General features: G+C 41.0%; 1 protein-coding gene across 6 annotated transcripts in view; it reads left to right on the top strand.

Annotated features, from left to right (window-relative positions):
• The window catches only part of DPP6 (dipeptidyl peptidase like 6), a 550,202-nt gene that overhangs the window by 513,258 nt on the left and 13,025 nt on the right, over positions 1-23,919 (top strand). For all 6 annotated transcript variants that reach the window (XM_032687013.1, XM_032687020.1, XM_032686996.1 and 3 more), the window contains exons 16-17: positions 473-591; positions 20,783-20,830. In XM_032687013.1, the coding sequence (XP_032542904.1) occupies positions 473-591; positions 20,783-20,830 (167 nt within the window). The remainder of the gene's footprint in view (positions 1-472; positions 592-20,782; positions 20,831-23,919) is intronic.

Raw genomic sequence — 23,919 nt, 5'->3', positions numbered from 1 at the left:
TATAAGAGCTACTATTTAAACTGCAAAAAAGCATTTAGCCTCTGAGGCAGAAGCAAGCCAATCAGACCAGTGAGGCAACCGATAAGAAACTTTTAAAAAGCAATTCCAGTTCTTTATTGTCTGTTATAAGTCTAGAAACACTACTCCTTTGTTTCATGCCTTTATCCACCAAATTATGACTTCCTCTTGTGCAACTGCAACCATCATTTTCTTTTAAAAACTATACTTTCCTTCAATACCACCTGACCTTGCAAAATGACATCAGTATCCATTTATATATTCTTCATTCAGACAGGAGAAAAAAAAAAAAAGCCATTACTGCTATTTAAACTCAACCAAATGGAAATGCTCTGCCTCTTATAATGTTGGACACATTATATTCATGCTCTTGTTCTACTGTAAGGTTCAAGTAGTGTTGCTTTCAGACAACATTTGCTCAGTGACCTTCATGGACGTGTATTGACCTTTTCAGTGCGAGCACAAATGGAAACTTCAACAGGCGGTGCCTGTCCTGTGATCTGATTGAAAACTGCACTTATTTCAGTGCATCCTTCAGCCGCAATCTGGAATACTTCCTCCTGACATGTGAAGGTATGTTGGCTTCTGTTATTGCAGTTGTTGTGCCCAAGGGTAGGATTTAGAGCCAGCACCGATATCTTTAGGCATCCTGTGTACCTGTGGGCAACTTTGAAAGACTGGCCATAAATATCTGGGTCGCATTGCTTTTGAAGCTTTGCTCTTAATATTTTTCTTTCTTTTGTGTATTTTTATTTGTAACTACAAAGCAGGTGTTTGCAACCCTTTTCTGTGCATATGTAACTATTGAAGATAGAGGTATATTCCTCTGACACTCCAAGCATCCTTAAGTTAAAGTAATAGCAAAACCTGGAGGACATAAAACATCAGAAAGTTTATGAGAAGCCAGCGAGGTGAGATTGGCTGTGGGTGACTGGGACTGAGTTCCAAACACATCAACCAATACTGTGGAAAAACGGGAATTCAAAGTAAATTACAATGAGAAGACAGTTTGCCAAGAAAAGGCTGTTTACAGAAATGTGCCTAATGGACAGTGTGAGTACAGAATATCTCATGCTTCACTGCTCATTCATCATAAATTTACTTTAACTTGGCATAATCTACAGGTCCAACAGAGATTTCCTGTGTTGAAAATGCCTGAGAATATCCAATAGGTTAAGGATAGGTTAAGGAGATGAGCCATAAAAGTCAGTTTCCTCCAGCTCTGTTGGGACTAAATGCAGAACTCCATAGCATTTATTCCTATGTAATTTAATTCTGCCTAATTATCCTAAATTGCACGCACAATGCACACACCCTGGTCATCTGGTACTGTGACTGAAGCTTCTCAGATGGCTGTGTGTCCTCTGAAACAGGACTTGAAAAGCAGGGAGCCAACAAGAAATGCCTTATTTTCAACAGCTCAGGAGAGAAGAGAGTAGGTTTAGGTGGGATATTACGAAGGAATTCTTACTGTGAGGGTGGTGAGGCACTGGAACAGAGAGAAGTTGCGGATACCTCATCCAAGTCCAGGTTGGATGGGGCTCTGAGGAATCGGATCTAGTGGACTGCCCCTTCTCTGGCAAGTATCCATTGCTGCCAGTAACTGTGGTGAACACCAAGGATAAAATAGGAGTATCTGAGATGGCAAAATGGGAAATAACTAAGATACAGTGGAGAAGAAGTAGAATGATTTACATAGTATCAAGCAAAATGTCTGGATTTGGACAATTGTAAAAACATGTTCTTCCCCTAAGAGAGAAGAACAGAGTGCATGTTGGAGGCATTTAGAGGTATTAAAAAAATATCTGACAACACAGTACAGAAAAATAGCATTAAAAGTTCAATGCACTAATTAACTTAATGGGCTACCTGTAAATCTGAATCCATAGTTATGGCAGGTGTACCCAGAGAAGTGTCGTTGATCAATAAACATTCAGTTCTGTAGTAAATATTATTATATTTATGAAGTTTGTCCCTTTAAAAGAAAAACCTTGCATATTTTCCCTCTTGTTTTCATTTCAAGAACAGCTGTCAGCAGCTACCAGAGAATGTGTCCATTTCCTTTGCACCAAGATAATTGTTTTACTGTAATTAGAAGCATTTATGCATAACAAGATTAAGGTTTCTAAAGGATCTTGTCAGCAGTTATGAGGTGATATGTTTTTGATTATGTTATATCTCATTCACAAAAACCTGCAACGATACCTGAAGAGATTGATGAATTGTATTAGTGTGTTCGTTAATCCAGTGCACAAGATAATGATTTTGCATAATAAACTGTGGGCCAGATTCTCATCTGCTGTAAACAATACCTCAATTATAAGGTCATTAGAGTTAGATCTCTTTACATCTGCTGAATATATCTTTGTCTGAATTTTCATTATTCAGGACTAAATTCTCAAACTGTAATATCTTGGTAGCGCAAATACAGAACAGCTTGAGCAATGGAGCTAATGTCAGTGTCTCCATTCAGATACCTTTAAAAAATATGTATATTTGGGAAAATACAGAAAGCTTGCTAGGATTTCTATTTTCAGTGATTTTATAAATATATCAAAACATTACATTTGGTGGAGTTATTCCTTATTTACATAACTGAGTGAGAGATCTTTCAATCCTCTTTGCTTTCAGGCAGTTTACAGGAACAGCATTTCATTTTAGCACTTTTCGTGTAGGACCATCTAACCAGATGTCTGCTCTGGGTACATTTAGAGCAGAGGCAGCTCCCTTTGGTTTCTGCTACAGCAGATGTGAGTCAGGTCAGTGGAAACACCTGTTCTGGATGAAGTGCAGACTTACTTCTGGATAAAAATATCATCCCATCAGACTTCAGTCATGTAAATAGGTGTATGGTTTGATGGAGAATCGCTGGGATCCACTAATAGGAGAATTCCTTTTCCACAGCTCCTCAGACTGCTTAGCCAGAGCTTTTATCTCCCTTTCTCAGAGTATTATATCACTGATCATTAGTCATACTCTAGTAATTTTTCTATTAGCAGGAAATTCTATTTATTCATATACCCATATGACACATAGGTGGGAAAGCAGCTTGAATGAGGATGTATCAAGGAGTCCTACCTATCAAGCAGGCAGAAAAGCCCACCAGGACAACCAAGTGCTTGTTTTACAACGCCTGCTACCCAAGGGTTTCTGCCAGGAGTTCTCATCTCTGCTTCCCAGAAAAAGCCACAGTTGGAGTTGATGCTGTTGACCAGACAGCGGCAGACAGTTCCTGTTGCTGTTTCGTTCTTTCTTCTCCATCTACATTGTATAAAAGCAGCCAGAGCTCAGGTCTTGCTGTGCACTCTGTGACTACCTACAGAAATATGTGTTTGTAGCAGTCACTGGTGTATGACTTCATGTCAGACTCGTGTATCTTTGAAGGGGAGTAAACTATTTTACTGTGATCTGGCCTGTAATAGTTTAAAAAATTTTATTTTCTCAGCTCTCTACAGGACAAATGCATGGGCAAATATTTATGGCCTAAAAATAATTTCTGTACTGGCAGAGACTGACTCCCACCATCCCTTGCTTTGTGACCTTCCATTGCAAATCTCACTGAGTTTAGAGACACAGACACGACTGTGGCTCAGACGAGCTTCTCTAGAATGATGGCAAGGTTTGTAAGATTTGATTAAGCAATAGGTGCTTATAAAATACTCAGTGATACTTAAATGAAAGGCAGGGGAAAGGGAAAATATGTATCTTTAAAAAAAAAAAAAAGAACACAAAAACCCAAGAAAGGTCTGACATTGCTCATTTTATCCCAAAGGTCAAGAGCTGGAAGTTTTCTAGTCACTGTTGTGGTACTTTAAAGGCAAAATATAATTGCCTTAAAAATTGTTTGCTGTCCTGCAGACTGTGTTTAACAGCATTGCTGCCTGGCACAGGATGAAATGAGAAGAGTGTGCTATAATAAAAGGTAACCTCTCTTGAAAGAGGACAGTGTAATGTTTACTGTCAGGAGGCAACATTTATTGCAATCAGTCAGTCCCAGAAGGCTAGTTACCTTATTTTTCATCTAATTTTATATGCTCATGATTGAATTACTGTAGCAGGATATAAGGAAACATGATGCTTTACGGGTTGTTAGATTATCTCCTCTAGACACTGTTGAAAAAGCAATATCTGCTGGACCAAGGTCACTCCTACTGTCACTTTCATCATAAAATATGGGTTTACACTTCTGCCTCCTCTCATAAACCAGCCCAGGCACCTCCACTGATTCCTTCTAAAGATAAACAGAAATTGGATCTGAAGTAGTTTGTTACTTTACACATAAATTTAATTGGGTATTGGTTTTTCTCATCTGGAATGGGATGTAAAATTCAATTGCATAGAGAAAAGGATAACAAATTACAAGTGTGGGATGTGGAAAGCAATTTGTTCCTGTTTCTTTAGTGGGACTCAGACACATAGGGTACAAGGCTGAATTACACGAGCCAGTAAAGCAGTACAGCCCATTTATAGCTGATAGCTGAAGGAGCTGATAGCTCCTTCTCCTCTGAAGGATGAAGCCTTGTCAATAACTACCACTGCAGTCAGCTGTGGAATGTTTCAGTATTTCCATTTTACACAGGTGCACTCAGTCTTCAATGATTCCTTACTCCCCAGTGTAGCACTATTAAAACCTGAGCCCTAATGAGGTTGTCCATGGCCAAAGAAAGGATGTACCACCATTTCTGTTGCGGGATAACTGGTACTCCGACATTCCGTGTAGCAGCTTTGGCTGCAGTGTCTTCACTCCCATAAAAAAATCTGTGAAATCACAAAGAATTTCACTTGGACACACAGAACGGGCAAAGGTTTTCTGGAACCTGGAGTTCAAGTCCTCTGACACATGCATACATTACTGCAATTAATACCATTTAATACACAGTGAAAACGATGTTTGTGGAATGGCTACCAGGTTGCTAATTAAAGTTCTCCATAATCATGGGTTATCAGGAAAGGATTAATAATTTTTAGGGGTGTCACAAAGAAGATTGGCAGTTACATAGAGGGGAGATGACTGTAACAAGGGCTAAGAGAAAGCTATTGTCTCATACTTGGCATTGTTGCTGGTGATAGAGAAGTACCTTTGCCACTGCACTGTGTATTATCCTTCATTCGGTGGCCAATTTGGGAAAAATCAGCTTTCACTTTGAGAAGAAACAACAGTGTAACTGAACAGGGAACTCTGTCATGTTCTATAGATCTCAAATCCTTCCTACTTTTCCAGAAACAGTAAGTTTGCTTTGTTTCAAAATACCATAAAATCACTATTGTTTATCCTGTCTCTTTGAAGATTATCTCTGCTACAAACCTGTGTTTGTAGCTGACTGGTATCCTTTACTGTCAGTACTGTGCAGGTCAAATGACTTTAAAGCTGTCTCTCTCTTTAGAGAAAATAGGCTCTTCTAACAAAAGTGTTAAAATATTATCACCTGATTTGGATGTCCTCTCTGGCACTGTGGTTCTTGGTAGCTTAGCCTAGATGCTGTAGATCAGTAATGACAGGTAACAGGAATGAAGTAACGTTTCCCTTTCCTAGCAGGTAACTCTCCAGCTGTAGAGCAAAATTATGTCGTAACTGAGCTGTGCTTGATAAAATACCTGAAGAACCAACAGGAAAGGGATTTATCTGGGTACACGTCTGCTTTTCCCCAGGACAGCAATGACAGCAACTCTGTAACTGCATTCCTGGCCCTGGATGCCTGTAGGTCTGGGAAATCTTTAAAAACAGGATTTATAGGTCTTACATCCTGCCAGATAAAATCATGTTTCAGTCCCATTCACAGATAACAAGTGGTGCAAAAGCACTGAATAGAAAAACTTAGCAATTTAAGGATCTCCTTTGAGATTGATTCATACTGATGAAGAAGCAATGCAACCCAATTAGTGATAACTGAGTCAAGTTCCTCATGCCATTGTACATGTAACTCATTCTGTCTGAGGTTTTATGAGTTTTAAAGACAAGTGCTGCAAATTTATTCTTTATAGAGGCAGCATGTAGCTGTAAACGTCTCAGCTCCTTGAACTGTTTCTTGAGGATTTAATTATCTTCTTTACTCCTTCTTGGTGGAAATACGATCTGGACATGGGAACACTTAGGAGCATTACTTACTGCTCTCACTTAATAGGCTTAGGCTGAGCATTAGAAAGGCTGAGCATCCTTTTGTTATTCTACATTTCTTTTATTTTCCAGATTTTTGTTAAAGTCAGCAAAGACTTTCGCTACCAAGTTTCATCAAATGTTCTGGCTCTGCTTTGCAGCAGGTTGTCCTGACTTCGCTTTTGAATACATTTTAATGCCATATAATCTAGAGCAAGGTTCAGCCTTCCAGTATGGAGAGGTCTAAAACCACATTTTGGAATCCTTTTAGGTGTCTAGGTTGTTCTTCCCACTGGTGTGGGCACAAGCAGAAGCTCCTGCCCACACGGATGATACAAGTCTGAAATGTACGGTACTTCTGGAGTTTGCCATATACAGAGAAATTTCTAGTGTGGGTGAATCTAGTGTGGGTGAATTCCTCAAAAGGAATTGAGTGAAATCATTGGATTAACACAAGGGCTGCTTTAGGAGAATGCATCAGCTCAGCATTTATGCTTGTTGGGACCAGGAGCCAAACACAGGCTTGCGTCCTTGATCAGTGCCACCTTTCTAAACGCGGTTAGTGATTGCTCACTAGCCCCTCTCCTGATTTCTTTTAATAACATGGGAAGGGCTTTTTACTAAAAACCACTAGCCAACACTCCCATGTGAAAGAACTTTTAAAGGAGGCTGGAGGTGGTCAGAAAAGTGGGAAAACTGGTTCATTAATGCTGCCTCATTAATGCTGCCTCATAGCCCAGTGCTGCACAGCATGAGATAAGCTCAGCCAGCAGCCGGGTGGGTGGGAACATCCTTTGAAGCACCAGCATCCAGCACCACTGGCATGGCTCAGCTCAAGATTTAAGCCCCAGGATTATTTTTATTTTGCTTTTAAATGTGAACAAACATAAAATTCTGGGCATTGTTTCTATTATTGTGGCTATACTTAGATGCCATTACTGCATACGGATGTTGTCCTTTTTGAAGAGATACATATTTTGGAAAATCTCCTAGTATTTTATTCTCTGGTGGGATTACCAGCTGATTTGGATGGGCTTGAATGAATTCCAAAGAAAAGCTAAATTATAACCAATAAATCACATAGATTTGATGATGAATTTCACTAGCAAAGTAATGTTTCATTTTGCCCATCTTCTTATGGATTCAGTCTGTACTTTTTGTAATGCTGAGTTTGGGGAACTTTTTTCCCCTGAAAATCACATAAAATCCTAGAAGTATGAGTTTTAATCAATAAATATCTTTGCAAAAATGTACAGGTTCTAGCATATCACTCTTGAGAAAATTTTGTCTGTCACATTCATCAAAAAAACAGGGGCTTCTACTGCTAAGGACTAACTTTATGAATAAAAGTCTCTGCCTTGGAAGAAATTTCGTGCAGATCATAATATTTGTCTCTCACCCTGAGCAAATCAAATCCCGTTTTTCCTCAGATTCTCCATCAAAATGAGAAAAACATGTCAAACACACATTTCTGGCAGTAATTTGTACATCTATGACTCTTTGAACAGTGAGAGCTTAATATTATTTAGTATCTCAGGGTAATCCTATATTGATATTTATCAGGATACAGGAAGAGAGAATAGAAGTTTTATGGTTGGTAAAATAAATTCTGCACTAAATGTTTAATTTGAATTATGTAAAGATATAATAAGCCCTTTACAACTTTTCCCCAGGTGATCATTTTCATGCTTTTACCAAGTAGGGAGCAGAGGTACAGTGAGAATTAGTGGTTTGCCTATGGACACATCTTGAGTCAAGTTATTATGACCTCCATTTCCTTCCTCATATTGCAAGACAGTACTCCAAGGAAAAGCAGCACAGGCTCCTGGAACAGACCAGAAATGTGTCTCCTTCTGTAGCCTGTCTCCAGCAGTGGATGGTGGATAATTACCCTTTCCAGGATTTTTGCAATAATGTTCCCATCAGGGACATGTCTGCCCAGCTCTTGCAATAAGAGGTTGGTTCATGCCTTCAGGCAGGAGAATAATGAACCTCTTTCTACATCTTTCTCAGTTCCTTCATTTAGTCAGACCTTTTAACCTGTGCAGTTTGGGCCAGACCTACCATCCCAGGAAAGCAATGGAAAATCTGGAGATGAGGATTTATTTTTTTTTGACTAACTATGGACAAACAACTGTCAGGAGCCGTAAATCGATGATTCACAAAACAAAAGTTCATAACATTTTACACCTAACTGCATTGCCCATATGTTGTCTTACATATCATGTAGAAATCTTACAGCTTATCACAGTCTCATCAATAACATTCCTGAGACCAGATTGTAATTAGCAGTTGTTATCCTCAGGTAAACATCAGTGCAATCTATAATGAAAGTACACAGCTTAACTCTTCCTTGGATATATTGGGCTATTTATGAACTATAAAACAGCTCAATATTTAGGCAAATATATCTGCAAAAAGTAGGTGGATTGCTTTCTTTTTTTACCTTTCTGTTACAAAATAATCATGGTTGGCTTCTCTAAATCCTAAATTGGATGTGGACACCTACGATACATATACTTACAAACAGGTGGTTCTTATAACAGTTGTCTTAATTTGTTGATCCATATCTACACGTGCAGAGTTCCAAGACCCTTTAGGTAACAGTGATCTGAGAAGTCCTAACCAGCTGCTAAGTGCTAGTTAGGACACACGGGTTTGATTTTTTTCTACTGTCACTATCTCCTTTAGGGAACTCAGCCAGGTCTTGTAATTCCAGCTTCCTTGAGGCATTGTGAAAATAAAGTCCATTTCTGACTGCAGTGCTCAGATGTGCAGTAACAATAAGGGGCACAGAGGCTCCTGGATGGATAAACTACCAGAGCGGTCTTGAAAGGTTCAGTGAATCTTCGGTCTGGTCTGTTCACTTCAGAAAACCTTCCAAGCAGAAACCCAGCTATTGGTATGCAGGAGAGCACTGCTGTAACAAAAGCAGCATGTAAAGTGATTAAATCATACTGGAGTGAAGAGTTAACAAGGCATGGCTGCAGAGTTTGCCCTTAGCTCAGAGCTCCACGCGAGGCGTGTTCTCAGTAGCAATTCAATAACGAGTCTGTAATTACACCACAGGCCTTAATAACTGTGGGACCAGTCCTCCCAGGTGCTGGATGCTTCTAACTCCCAGCAGCTGCAGCAGGAGGTACCCACAGCAGCCCCTTGGCATGTTGAGGGATGGGACTCCAGCAAGACCAGCTTCCCATGCCCCTGGAGCATCACTCGGTGCCTTTGGAGACAGGCAACCATCTCTTGGATGAGGGATTGGGTTTTGAGTTATCACAGCAGTAAAGTAGCTATGAAAAGTATAATAACCCATTTTGACTTAAAGCACATCATTATGTGTTATATGTTTTCCCAGCACTGTGAGTGTGCCATGGTCTCGGGGAGACCCAGTGCAGCTGCAAGGGGGAATATCTTCCTGTGGCTTTTGGCATGGAGGGTCCTTAGATGTGTATGCAATTTGCTCCTTCTGGGTGATATGGAAGCACTGAGCTTCTCAGAAGGATTTGAACAGAGGAAAAAAAAGCATTTGCTTGTCAAACACTACCAGGATGGTGTTTCATTAGGACCATTCTCTGTTCATAATACCCAAGTTAAAATGGTAAAAACTCTTTTTTCTTGCTTTTGGGAGATGAAGATGCTAAAGTTCCTCTTTAACCTTCTCAGGCGACTACTCCTTATGACTTACGGTATCTCTGGTAGATGTCCGGGGAAAGCTTGTGGTTGTGCATGCAAATATCTCACTCCAGGGCCTGAAACAAACATTAAATGAACAGGAAGAAAATATATACATTTAATCCCTACTTAGTTTGGTTGGAAGCCTGTTGCCTGGCAAGATTTCTGAAGCATGTGTGTTTAGTGTCAATTAATAATATCATAAACCTGCCCATCATGGTAAGGGCAAAGCATCTTAGTCTCCAAATACTTCCTACTGAAATTCAAGGAAATGCTTTCTAAGTGCAGCTGGTCCTGCTAAGAGGGCCAGAGCTTGGCAGTTCGGGTGAGCTTTGGTGAGGATCAAGATAAATTATGTTGTTGAGGTCTAAAGAGAGCTAATTAGATGCTGAAATAAGTATTAGCGTAGAAAATGAGTTTTATTAGCCAAGAGTCTATGGATAGAGAAGTGCAATAGGCACACCTTGGTTTAAGTTAATGTGAAATGCTGATTCCTGGATTTTACCACTGGGATATGCCCCAGCTACAGGCTACAGCTCCATATAGTCATGTGAGTAGCTCTGAAGACTTCAGCCAAGGTTGAGAGCCAACTTTAAATACTTTCTTTACTGCAGGAACCATAAGCAATAACTCCCAGGTGTTGACTGAGAGGAGGAGATTAAGGGAAAGGTTGTTTCTAGCTGCTGTCCCTCACAGATTGTACCTCTGTGTCCCACCTCACCTTGCTGTGAAATATAATAACCACCTATAAGGCACCTCACAGTATTTTTCCTCAGTGCATCCTGGAGGAACACAGCACTGTCTGTCCACAAGGACTGGAAGTCAAAGTCAGTGCTGCCATTGAAAGAGGCAGCTCCATCCTCTGTCCACCTCGGGAGCCTTTTCACCAATCTGCTCCCTGTGCCACAAACAGGCTCACTCCATGCTGGGCCCAAGAGCTTAACTGAATGAAAATTAAACATAACATTATTTCTTTCTTCTGAGATCAGTTCTAGAAGCTGCTCTGCTGCTTTACTGGGTGATTGTACAAACATTTCCGATCTCACAAGGGAGTGGGACATGCTGGGATGGGGCCAAGTGGCTGAGGTAGGGATGGGAATGCACAATTCAATGTTTTAGGGAGCCTGAGTGAGGATTTCATCATCATAGAAACACAGAATATCCTGAGTTGGAAGGAACCCACAAGGATTATTGAAGTCAACTCTTGCCCCTGCACAGGACCACCACAAGAATCATTTGGGAGTATTTTATGGGCCACCTCATGTCTGCAGCTTATTACTGCTGCATACCAGAGTAGAGTGGTATCTATAGTCTATATTATTCAAAAAACAAAGTATGGGTTTCATTTGTTGGCTTAGATTTAATGTTATTTTAGATCCCGGCAAGTATCTTAATATACTACAACAAATTTTTGCTACTTATTTCTTGATGTGCAGCTCATGGGGGTTCAGGTTTTCTGAACTATCTGAGCTGCCCTTGTCCTGGTTCTGGGGTCTACAGCAAGGGGCAGAAAGCCAATGTTTGACAATGTGTGCTGTGGGTGTCTGAACATGGTGTTACCTGTCTGGCTAGAGCAGGGCAGGCAATCCCTAAGAGGTGCTGTCCTTGTGCGACCACACAATCCAGACATCCCAGCCAAAATACCTGTCTAACAAAATCCAGGATGCAGAAGAAACACGGAGCTAATGCTGAAGTGCAGCTAACTGTCCTGCAATGTGATAAGGGCCTCCAGGAGCCAGGCATGACCCAGCCATGTGCCTGCAGGTCCCCACCCAGCTGGATGCTAAATGAGCACAGCAGCGTGCTGGTGCCCCAGGGCACTCCCCGTGGTTGCTCACATATTAGGTCGCTGGGTGACTGTTATCTGGTGTGACCAGAGTGGTTTCCCATACAAGGATGATTACCACAAAGCTTGGGGTTTTGTATACCCAGTAGCGGGAGGCTGTAATTAATGCTTCCAGGCAAACTGTGACCTTTTGGAACTTTTCCTGAGGCTCATGGAGCCTAAATTAGTTTCTGCTGTTTGAAAGCATGCACAGACTTAATCTCTGGGCCCTATTTATATTATAATTACTATATAATTCACATTTGCATTCACTTGACTCCCTTTCTTACTTAACAGCCGAGGTTGGTTCTTGCTTCTCAAGCCCTTTGTGAGGAGTTCCTGGGTCACAAATGCTGGGGGGGGGGGTGCTCATTCTCACTCCCTCACATGCCCCGATGGCTTCAAAATAGCAGGCTAGTATGAAAAACAAACAGAAGGTACCACAATAACTTCTTCTCCAGGAAAAGAGAGTACTGTTGGTCTGGAAGTTGGACAAGAACCTCTTTTTTATCTCCGGTTAGCAACATAGTTATTAGTATAGTTTGAGATTAATTAAAATGGTGGGTTTTGTGGATTTTCCAGTACATTTTCTCTTCCTTTAAGTAGACCATTTATGTTATAAAATACTTCGTTGTATTCTTTTACATCTTTCAGGTGGTGTAAACTGCCTGTAAATACTCAGTGACATAGAATAAGTGGAAAAAAAAAAAATAATATGCATGAATATTTAATAATAAAATTAAATAGAAAATGCTTGTAATTTTCAGAGCATGAAAAAAGATTGTGGAATGAAACTCCTGTCCCCTTTGAAATTGCCTCATTCTGCAAAGCACTACGTGTTTTTACATGTTTTGATCCCGTTTTCATTTTGATTCTTGCTTGTAAATATGAGCTACTTGGCATTGCCCAGAGGAAGGTGATCTATCATCTGCTTCCAACCAGGGCTCTTGTCACTTGGTCATTCTGCACATATAAAATTTTACCCGAGCTCCACTCGTAGGAGATAAATGACCATGACAACAGGCTTCCTCCAATGCTTCAAATAATGAAGCTTCACAAATCAGGCAGTGGCCTCCTGCGTGTCTGGACCAGGGTGCATGTGCGTTATTTCCAGCCACATGAGCGACCTTGGTTGAACTCATTATCCTGCAGTGGGTAGTACAGATGTTACCATCCCGCAAGATTTAAAGCTTCCTCTGAGGAAAACTACTTCTTTCACCTTGTTTGCCAGCTGGACCAGCTGTAGGGTTTTATTGCTGGCTTTTGTTTTCTCTTTGCTTGATGCTTGTTAAGTCTTTTATTAATGCAGCCAGTACGTCAAGGATATATTAAAACCTGAGAGCTCATGGGAGGAAAACAGCTTAATAACCAGACAATGGGAAGCAGTGTTATTTATGGGTTATTTTTTTTAAAGTTAATATCCAGCACCAGTTATTACTTAATATCAATTTACGCTAGGTTTTTAATGGAGTAAACACAAAATATGCAATGGGGTTTTATTCTGTCTGTTAATGAGATGTAAATGGCACTGAGAAGAGAATGTTTTCTTTCATACTGCAATTACAAGGAAATATCCTTTTCCCTTGAATTTCACAGAATTGTGGAATGGTTTGGGTTGGAAGGGACTTTAAAGAATATCTCATTCCAACCTTCCCTGCCATGGACAGGGCCACATTCCACTAGATCAGGTTCCTCAAAGCCCCGTCCAACCTGGTCTTGAACACTTCCAGGGATGGGACATCTACAGCTTCTCTGGGAAACTTCTTCCAGTCACTCACCATTGTATTGTGATACTTTTCAAACATGAAATCACAAAATCATAGGAGAATTCAGGCTGAAAGGAACCTTAGGAGGTCTCCAGTGCAAACTCCTACTGCAAGCTCTGTCAGAGAGGATCAGATCAGGTTGCTCAGGGCTGTGTCCAGTCTTGCCTTCCAAGCCTCCAAAAATGTAGAATGCACAACCTCCCAGGGCATCCTGAACTATTCAGTGACTTTCCAAGGTAGTCAGAGAATATAGGAAATGCCAAACACGTTCGTCTGTATGTGGTATTTCTCTTAGGATTAGCATATACTAATCCAATAAGAAACTTTAAAAATAGGGACAAATGTTAACTTTTGCTTTCATCCCTTTCCAGAGTTTGCAGAAAGCCTGGATTAAAAGTGAATCGAAAGAGTTTAAATTCAATTAGAAATAGCAGGAAATAGAATAGAAACCAGAAAAAGAGAGGGAATTGAGTATGGAGATTTTTCTGTTCAGATTCCATAAACCGAACCAGCATATTAGAACAATATACCTCAGGCTTTTTGGAAGTCGGTGTCCCCCCATGTGAACTGGAGTTGTTCCCTCCTGCCTCTGGTGCTTGCAACTCTGGGTACACAGTCATGGTGCTCTGTCAGGTTCCAGAAATCTGTGAGTAAATTCTCCTTTTTGGAGCTGATCTTATCACTGCAATGGATGAATGTACCTGCAACATTCCTTAAAGGTTGTAGGTTTTCAGCGTTCCTCTTTGGTTCCATCCGCACGCATTATTGCATTATGGCTTTTGGAAACCTCAGCCAAAGCCTCACGGAAGGGAGGAAATGCTCAGCCAATGTGACACCTCATTGGATGATATTAATTAAGAGGGAGAGGAGGGAGTTTAGAGAAAGGATTGTGAGCAAAGGTTAAGTACCGATAAAATGAAAGCAGGAAGTAGATTATGATGAGGAGAAATATAGAGCTAATTGGAGATCAGCAGCAGGGTTCATTAGGAGCTGGTCTTGGGAATGACCTTACTTTGATTGTCCCTGGCAGCCTGAGAACCAAAGCTGGATGAAGCTAATGGAATTTGTTAAGACCACAAAGCTGATAAGCATCATCAGAAGGCAGAGATAAATACTAGAGAAAGTGGCTGTCTTGCAGGGCTGGAGTGGGAGAAATTAATAGTATGAAGAGCAAAATTAAGCACATGGTGACTCAGGGCAAGAATTTTTCTTGAATGTTTGAAGCTCAAGAGTTACAAGTGCCTCAGAAGAACAGATGGGTGCCTGGGCTGATCACTGGATGTCTGCAGACTGGCTGCCTGCTGTGGTCATGGAAAAGGTGAATGCTCTTTTAGGATGGATCAGGCAAAGAATTTTCCACAGAACTGGGCGATTAGCAGTTTCACTGCAAGGGCCAGTATAAGGACCACTTAAGACATCCTCAGCAGCAGGGGTAGAGTCCTGCTCGTTTCTGTTCAGCAAGGAGGAACTGAATGTAAAACTCTCTTTCATTAAAGACTAAGATGAAAAGAAACTTTGTCTTGAAAAAGGGAGTTAAAATAATCTAGTTTATCTGACTGGGTGAGAGCTTTGGGGACACATGACAACTCTGATTATAATGGAAATACTCATGCTTAGTAGAAAACAGACTGTTGGAACAAACCCAAAAAGGTGTAAATTGGAGTGACAGCCCGTACAGCTTCAAGTTGGAAGTCAGTTCCTACCAGAAGAGCGAGACACCAGTAGGGATTCTATCAACAGACCCAATTATATTTAGAGGGTGTTTGCCAATATTTTTGTGATACACAATTTCCCGAAGAAGCAAGGGAGGGTCTGCTCGTACCCGAAGGCCCCATGTCCTTCAGTGACCACAGAACAGACAGTGGGATGAGCTGGTTAATGTCAGCCCAGCTTCCTGCACTGTTCATAGGCACCTCTCAAAATCCCATGGAATGAACTGAGGACTTGACCATGATTATTTATTCGAGCAGCCTTTTGAAGAACTCATCGGACCTGCTTCATCTAGTGGAATTACAACCAAATCTCATGTTCATTTGCCCTCTAGTCACTGCTAACTGATGCTGCTTCAGAGAAACCACATTTATTTCTGCTCTACATAAAGTAAGCATGAAATTTATTACCAGTATCAGACAGGGCAGAGACAAGCAGTACCATTAGAGTGGTTTGTTTGATACTGCATGTTGCCTGAGAACAAGCCAGGATTGATTATTTTACAAGACAAGTTACATTTGAGGAAGTAAAGATTAGATTAAAAAATTAAATGCCTTGGGGAGGGAGAATAGCAGCACAAATCTGTTTGATGTTTATGTCAACAGGGTTGCCAAAGCAAACAGCACGAACATCTGTCCATAGCGTCGACCGTAAAATACTGTAAATGGGAAAAATATTTTAATTGTAAGCAGTGGTTCACAGAACTCCCCATGTCTTTATTTATTAGGCTGATAGTATCACCCCAACATATGAACTTTATGCAGCACGTATAAATAATTCATGGATTAGCAAATAAAGAGATCTGGAATCTGTACACAGAGATGGCTGTTGCCAATTATCTCACTTGTGCAGAGCCAGACCCTTTCAGCTCCCATCGCTTGCAGCTGCTCTTTTAAATCATTCATCAGTGCTTAAGAGATATGCTGGTGGCACTGGCAGAGAGCATTTGAATTTTCATTGTTTACACACTGTGAATTTAGCTTCTGCTCTGAAATTAACTGCAACACTGAAGCCTTTGAGAATACAGATGAGAAGAATAAGACAATTCCTCTTTTTATCCTTTTTAAACACTTCTGTAACTTTGATTACCTTTTCTGCAACTTTACTTCATATTCTTTTTATAATCACTACTTTAATTCTAAAGTTATAGTAACTGATACAATTCCCTGTGCTCTTTAGATCATGAAAACATCAGGAATACTATTGAATACAAAAAGTATTGCAAAATAAATGTCTGGTAAATATTTTCTTCGAAGTTGTATAATGATTTTCCATTTTTATTCTGGAAATCTATACCTTACCACCTAAATATCTAGAGTTGCTTCCTTCTGATAGCTTTTAAGCAGAACCCTCTTGGAAATAATAGCGAAAACTGCTTAAAAATTGATGGCAAACCATGGCCAACATTTTTTCTTGTCAAGTTACTGAGCCACTGAGTTTCTGTGCTCTTTAGATCACAATGGATACTACTTCCTCAGTGATAAATTTGCTTCTTGTCATTGTAGTGATATGGCTCAATTTACTTCTTGCATGGATAATGACAGTAATGGTTTTAAAGTCAAAGGCCTTATGATAAAACCAGACTTTGAGCTGTAATAATTGAAAATCTCATTCCTGTAACTAGAGTTTTATGCAGCATTATTAACCATGTATCTATTCAGGATGTATAGACTGTGTCTACACACAGAAGTTCTGTCAGTAGTTTTGGTCCTTTCCCTTAAGTTCTAACTAAAGCAGCAGCATTAAAACTTCTGTCAGGTTACTGGATTTGGATGGTGCAATGCTGGAGAGAGGAAAGGGGAGTGGAGCCTGCAAGCCAGGTGAAGCAGTTCCAGCTGATGGCATTCCACTGCAGCCCATCCCACTCCCAACAGAGGGATGCAGAGAGGGATAACCAGGGTACAAAGCCTGTATGGTGCCACACAGCACCCTAAAATTTGGGAGGAGGTGGCAGGGAGCAGCAGTGCTGGGTCCCACACCTTGGGGAGCATCATAACCCTGCTTGTACTCACCCCTCTGCAGCCAGGGCTGCAGGAAGAAATCCCACAGCATCACCTTCACCATGTCACACAGAAGGCGGCCTACCTGTGATTTTGGGAACAGTCACCCAGGTTATGGGGTATGTGTTGGGTCTCTTTCACCTTTGCAAATAAGGGCAAAGCAGCTCAGTATCTGCTTTACTTTCTGAAAGTGGAGCACTTTGTGTTTTATCCTTCAAGGAACACAAGCAAGTGCTTAACTCCAGCCTGCTCCTGGTGCTCTCATTCTGTCCGGAGCAAGAAGCAGAGCAGTCACAGAGTTTCCAGGAGGGGTGGGTAGGCACGGGCACTCATCAGTGCTGATCACAGAACAGAAGCAGCAGAATGTGCCAGGGCTCAGGAGTCCCCATCAAAGCCCATTTGGATGGGCTCTGGAGGAAGGAGACATGGAGCAGAGGATGTCCTCGCTCTGCTTCTGTCAGCTCCCAGAAGTTCATTGAACAAATTAGGTTTCCCTCTCAGATCCACACATGACAGTGGATGGCATTTACCAGATGGCATGTGTAATGAGACTGTCACACCGCTGTAGGTTTAGAAATAAAGCAGGGCAGGCAGTTAATGAATATACACTGCTAATTTCAAGAATTTCTTTCTGTCCCTGTCAGGCATTAGATGCTCAACTTGTGAGTGTTGAAAGACTTCTGATGTGTCTGTACTAAAAGACACAGTCTAGCATGTAACCAGGTTGTTTTGCTTTAAAAATTGGCATTGAAATAAGCAATTTATGTCATTTCTAAAAAAGTGATTTTTTTTTCTCCTTGATTCAGCCTGCTCTCAAGTGAAATGCATTCTGGAGTGTCATCACTGAGAATGTGTAATAGTAAGAGTAATCTTTCTCAGAAACCTGATGATTCTACTGTGTAGATTTCTGTCTTTACCATTTTTCCTCATTTGTTGAAAAACAAAATTAGGCAACTAAGAAGTCTGCTTTTTCAAGGATGTTGATTCACTTTTTAAAATATTTTTTAATTTGATGTTACCTCAAACTGAATATCTTTATATGGGAGCTCACTTTATAACATTGATTTGGGGAGATGACAGTAGTGGTAGTAGTAGTAGTAGTAGTAGTAATAATAATAGTAATAGTAGTACTGAGTAGTGAGAGACTAAGGAAACACAACAGATAATACATGGGATTTTCTAAACTACATGCTGGCATTTTTCTTTATTTATTAGCTTCTCATAGCTTTATCAATGCCAACAGAAAAATAAAAAAATTAGAAAATAAAAGGATTATGTGCATTGTATTTCTCTCTTTATCCCTTTCTTTTTGTTATGTGTTTTTGTGTTAATTAAAGGACTGCTCTAACTCCAGTTGAAGTCATTTGGGAGGATGCCTTTTATTTTCAGTGATGATTTTATCATGCCCATGTTTATTAGGTTTGTTGCTTTTCCAGCAGTCTGGCTTCTGGGACTGCAGGGGGAAAGCAGGGCAGATTTATAAATAAATATGGTCAGCATATCAATGTATATCAGTAGGAGAAAGATAAATTCAGCTAAATCCTGGTGAGTAAACCTGTTTTCCTCTGTGCATTATATTCACCTTGCTGCATTCTAAAAAAAATGATGCAAACAAAGGAATTGGATTGTTAGGGGAGAAAATTCTCAATTATATGGAAATAAAAGTCAGTCTGACATATCAGTCATCTTAATTATAAATAAAATCCTTTCCTGCCTTTTCTCTGTATAGGCAAGGTCTAGGTGAAACACTGTTGATTGTATGCAATGGGGTGTGGGTTCTTGACAGCATGGGGACACAAATATAGTGCTTTAAAGTCTTTCTTGCTCTCAAGAACTTATTTCACCTACCAAACTGGTCCGGATGGCTCACAGTAACCTGCTTTTGTTGCCATTTGTGTGCACACTGTCAGTCACAGCATTTCAGGGGCTTTTTGTCAGCCAGCCCTACAGAAATTGCTGGTGCACAATTGGCTATCCCACAGCATACAACCCATTGCTTGTAGGTTGAAGGACTCACCTTCATGATGTCTTGAGAAGATGTCTTAAAGGGGCTGGAATCTCAGTGAATAACACTCTCTTTAAGCTGTCTTACTTTTGAAGCTTAAGAAACATTTGGGTTCTTGATATTCAATGTTCAGTTTTGGGCCCCCTCACTACAAGAAAGACATTGAAGTGCTGGACAGTGTCCAGAGAAAGGCAGTGGAGCTGGAGAAGGGTTTGGAGCACAAATCTGATGAGGAGTGGCTGAGGGAATTGTGGTTATTCATCCTGGAGAAAGGAGACTCGGGGGGACCTTATCACTGTCTGCAACTACCTGAAAGGAGGTTGTAGCCAGGTGAGGACCAGTTTTGCCTCCCAAGCAACGAGCAATAGGGCTAGAGGAACTGGCCTCAAGTTTCACAGGGAAGGTTTAGATTGGATATTAGGAAAATGTCTTCTCCAAAAGGGTTGTCAAGCATTGAACAGGCTGCCCAGGGAAGTGATGCAGTGACCATCCCTGGAGCTATTTAAAAGACATGTACATGTGGCACTTGGGAACATGGTTTAGTGGTGGGCTTGGCAATACTGGGTTAATAGTTGGACTCAATCACCTTAGAGGTGTTTTCCAACCTAAATGATTCTCTGGGTCTATGGTTCTATGATCTTCACACACACGGTGTGGGAACCTGCTGGCCCTGCTGTTGGGATCTTTGGTGGGCAGACAGATTTCCCCAGCTGCTCACCCTTGCTGCTGTTGTATCACATCACATTGTGGAGAAAGGGAAGAAAAGTGAGATAACCACTGTCTCTGAGGTGAAGGTGAGCACTGTTTCATCACTACAGTGCTTCTTCCACCTTCCCAAGCAATACTGTCAAGCTCATGGAAAAATCTACATACAGGCATGGTAGTAACAGGGGGAGTGGCTGTCCTGGGTCAGCCCATCTTGGCCCAGTGTTCTGTCTTCAAGAGTAGTCACCAGATGCCAACTGGAAAACAGAGGGAAAGAAGCTGACAACTATAATATGAACCTCATCTCATCTACCATCCCATTTTTCTATCAATCAACCACTTGGTGACTTTCTGAACAAGCAGATGAATCCAGATCACTGTGCTAAGGACTAAAGCATCCTACAGCATCCTGTGATAAAGACTGAGTGTTGCAGCATCCTATGGCAGTGAATTGTGTGGCACACTCATGTGCACTGCATAGCAATGATGATCCTCTTTGTATAACACTGACTGATTTCAATACCCAAATACTGCATTTTAAGACAGAATATGAGGCTTTTTTAGTGTGAGAGCCAAACTGGTGTTTAATTCATTAAGAAAAAAATAATTTGCAAAACAGCAACAGTTACCCATAGCATACAAAATGTAAATGCTTTGTGCTGTGATGTTTGGGTGTCATTAGAATAATTTTAAAGGCAAGTGATTTAATTGTGTTTGTGCTAATTATAATGTTTACAAATTAGGGAAAGATGCATTTAGTGGTCTGTTGGGAAAGGGCTTTGAAACCTCACATGTCTTTGAGTCTACAGTACTGTCATTTAGTCATAGACTCTTTCTAATACAAGGGTGATTTGCTTTTTAGATTATTCTTGCATGAAAAGCGAGTCTCAAGAGTCTTCAGCTCCACGGAATTCGAAACCAGGTTCACGTGTGTCTGTGTGTGCTTTGACAGAAATTTAACCAAGTTCTTTTCTTCTTCTTTTCAAGGTCCCCGTGTCCCGATGGTGACTGTTCACAACACAACAGATGCACAGAGTAAGAATGGGCTTGAGCTTTGCAATTCCTCAGAGAAAAGTAGCCAGGCAGGACAGTGAGATTTGGCTGCTCTTTGGTAAACTTAAACTGCTGGGGAGCCCAGGCTGTGCCTAAATGCAAGTTTTCTGCAAGGCAGAGGGACTTGAAGAGCTGTTGTGCTGCCATCACAACAGCTTTCTGTTTGGGCTACAAACACAGTGGTTTGGGCATGATATTGGTTATCAGCTTTCTCAAAAAAAAAATTCACAGTTCCAATCTCTTTGTGTCTTTTTGTTAGTCTTCCACAGAGTTTGTTTTATGTCGCATATACAAGAAATAAGATAATAAGAAATATTTAGCTTAATCTCTATTTTAATAAAATCACTCTGATATGAATTATCAGAGATAATACAGAGGTGTGAGCCCCACAGGGGGTGCCTCTGCCTGGTTTCCTGATCTATCCGTGGATATTGTAGCACTTATTGTTTGGTAAGGCACTTTTTAATGCTATGGATTTGCATCTACATCAGTGTGAAGGTGGAATTATTCCAAAACCAGGTTTCTTCCCTCAAAATATTTGGTACTGTCCGTAGCCATTACCAGACTGGCAATGTAGAGTCCAGAAAGCCATGGAGTCTCTGGAGTTCCTCCTTCACACCTGTAGCAATGCAAAATATCCAGGAAGATCCATTTTTCACCCCAAGTCAGGATGGCAGGGACCCTCAGACAGGCAGCCTTTCTCTGTCCCCTCTGTACAGGTATCTTACACCAAGTGCCCCTTTCTCTCTTTCATGAGTCTCAGGAGAGTTCATGGCAGGGTCTTGGACTGAGTCTCATGTGAAACCAAGATTTATCTGCTTCGACCCTTTTGATGGGAGACTTTATCTTTCATTTTAACACAGAGTTTAGCCCAGTGTTAACCTACAGTTAAGGATTTCAGGCATGGCTGTGACCCAAATAATAAGCAACACCTTTATTCTGTCTGCTTTGTACATGGTCGATACCAGTTTATCGAGTATCAGTTTCACTGAATTGGATTTACAGCAACTCACTGCCCTTGTCTCTGCAAAGGAACAGAGCAAAGCAGGGAATTTTACTCTCAAACTAAAGGTTTCCTGTGAAATGCTGGGCTGTTTCATTTCCCCCTGAAGTAAATCACAGGAAAGTCTCTCTGCACAGGAGTGTATCCCCCACACAGCATAACCCCAGAGCAGCCCAGGTGATGCCAACAAGGCTCTTCAGCCAGGAGGGTTTCTTAGCTCTGACCTGCAGCTCCAAAGTCTCTTCCTTTTTCCTCCCCGTTAAACACAACACCTTAATTTTACCATTGGCAGACTGGCTATACCAGCATGTACAGGACAGTGCTCTCATGAGCTGTGTTATAGCCTCCTTATAGTTTTATACAATACAGATGCTATAAAACAAATGAAGAAACAGCAAATCAAGGGCTTGAAAAAGTAACATAAAACACGCCAGGACTAGTTTTACTTTGACAGAAATATATGGGTAGCATTTATTACACAGAGAACTCAACCTACATCCCCTACTGAAATTCATGATTTTCTACATATGATTACCATTTCCCATGGTTCCTTCCCCCCCATCCCCCTCATTCTTTTGCTTTTGAATAAAGGGCAACTGACAATTGCATGTTACTGAATTTACTTATTTAATACGAGCCCATTACTCTATAAAGGGACTTTGCCTCTATATTCTGCAATAATCTGATAATAGTGAGTTGCACTGAATATTATAGCGTGCTTACATTTAATTAAGCAATGACCATTTGTACTCCACAGACTCAAGCTCCCTGTGGTCCTAAAGCAAAAAGGGGAGTCCTTTAGGAGATATGCCAATCTTTTTTATATCCTCCACAGTCTTCCTGGCTTTCTGTGAATGCAATTATATGAACAAATAAAACGGCTTGACTAAATTCCCCTACGTGGCAGGCCCCTTTCTGCTGATAAAGCTACTTGTGTATGCCATAATTAAATGAGAATCTTAATATTTAACCAAACGTAATAGGCTGTTGCTTTGCCACTTTTGTGGGGGCTGTGGTTTCAATAGAGAAGAGCTGGGCTTTTCAGAAGCAGGGTGAATAATCATTGAACCAATATATTATTGTTGAAAGATCTCTGAAATTTATTAATGGGGAAGGGCAAGTTTTTGTACCATGCCTGCCTGTTCAGCAGAGATGGGCAGTGAGAGCGTGACAATCAGGTACCAGAAGTGTTACTTGAGGAGCTGGGGTTACAAATCTATTTATCAATGTGTCTCTAAAGGGAAGTTACAATCAATGAAATGCATAATGTGGTGCAAAATGTCAAACTTTCCTTGGGTTCATGTGGCAGAGATAATTCCCTGGATCCCCCTGGTCACACCCAGACTGATGCCGTGGGGATGAGCACTGCAACAGGCTCCCCAGAACAGGATTCCTTGCCATCACAGTGGGATCGTCCCAGCCCTTAAATTCCTCCTCTGTGGGGCTTGGGAGCTTCTCCATCACCAGGAGACATTTCCCACCACTAGGACATAAAACTTGAAGTGTTGGGCCCTTTCCTTACCATCTGGGAAGAACTTGCTCTTTCTGGTGCTGGAGGTGGCCACTTTTTCTAGAAGAGGCTCAGTGGGTAGATCACGTGCCCAGGATATGGGAATAAAGGTTAAATCCTGGGAAGGAGGAAGGAATCCTCTATTTCAGACCCAGACACTCCTTGGGTAAGACACACAAAATGAACAATTCTTGAAACCTTCCAAAAACCAAGGCTGTTCCAAACCCTGATGTTGCAGGTTTGTATGAGCTTTGTCCACTCTCTTCTCACCATGGCTTTCCTTCCCATGGATTTTATGTTGCGTAGCAGCACAACCTTGTCCTAAAGTCCTCCATAGTGTCCTCCCTTTCCCCATTTATTATGTGTAACTTGGACACAGACTTCAGGACCTCTTCATTTGACATCTAGGTTTTCATGTCAGGTGGCTGTCTGACCCTTAGTAGCGTACTAACTCAGGTCACATTCCCATCTCCTGCAAATCAGATGAATGCCACTATTTCAGGAATACAATTTGCCAATGCAGAACTTCAAAGATTTAACTGAATTAGACATCTGTGA

This window comes from Chiroxiphia lanceolata, chromosome 1 (genome assembly GCF_009829145.1).
Source record: "Chiroxiphia lanceolata isolate bChiLan1 chromosome 1, bChiLan1.pri, whole genome shotgun sequence".
Taxonomy (NCBI): Eukaryota; Metazoa; Chordata; class Aves; order Passeriformes; family Pipridae; genus Chiroxiphia; species Chiroxiphia lanceolata.
The sequence above is the reverse complement of the archived record's forward strand: the minus strand, read 5'-3'. Positions and strand labels throughout refer to the sequence as shown.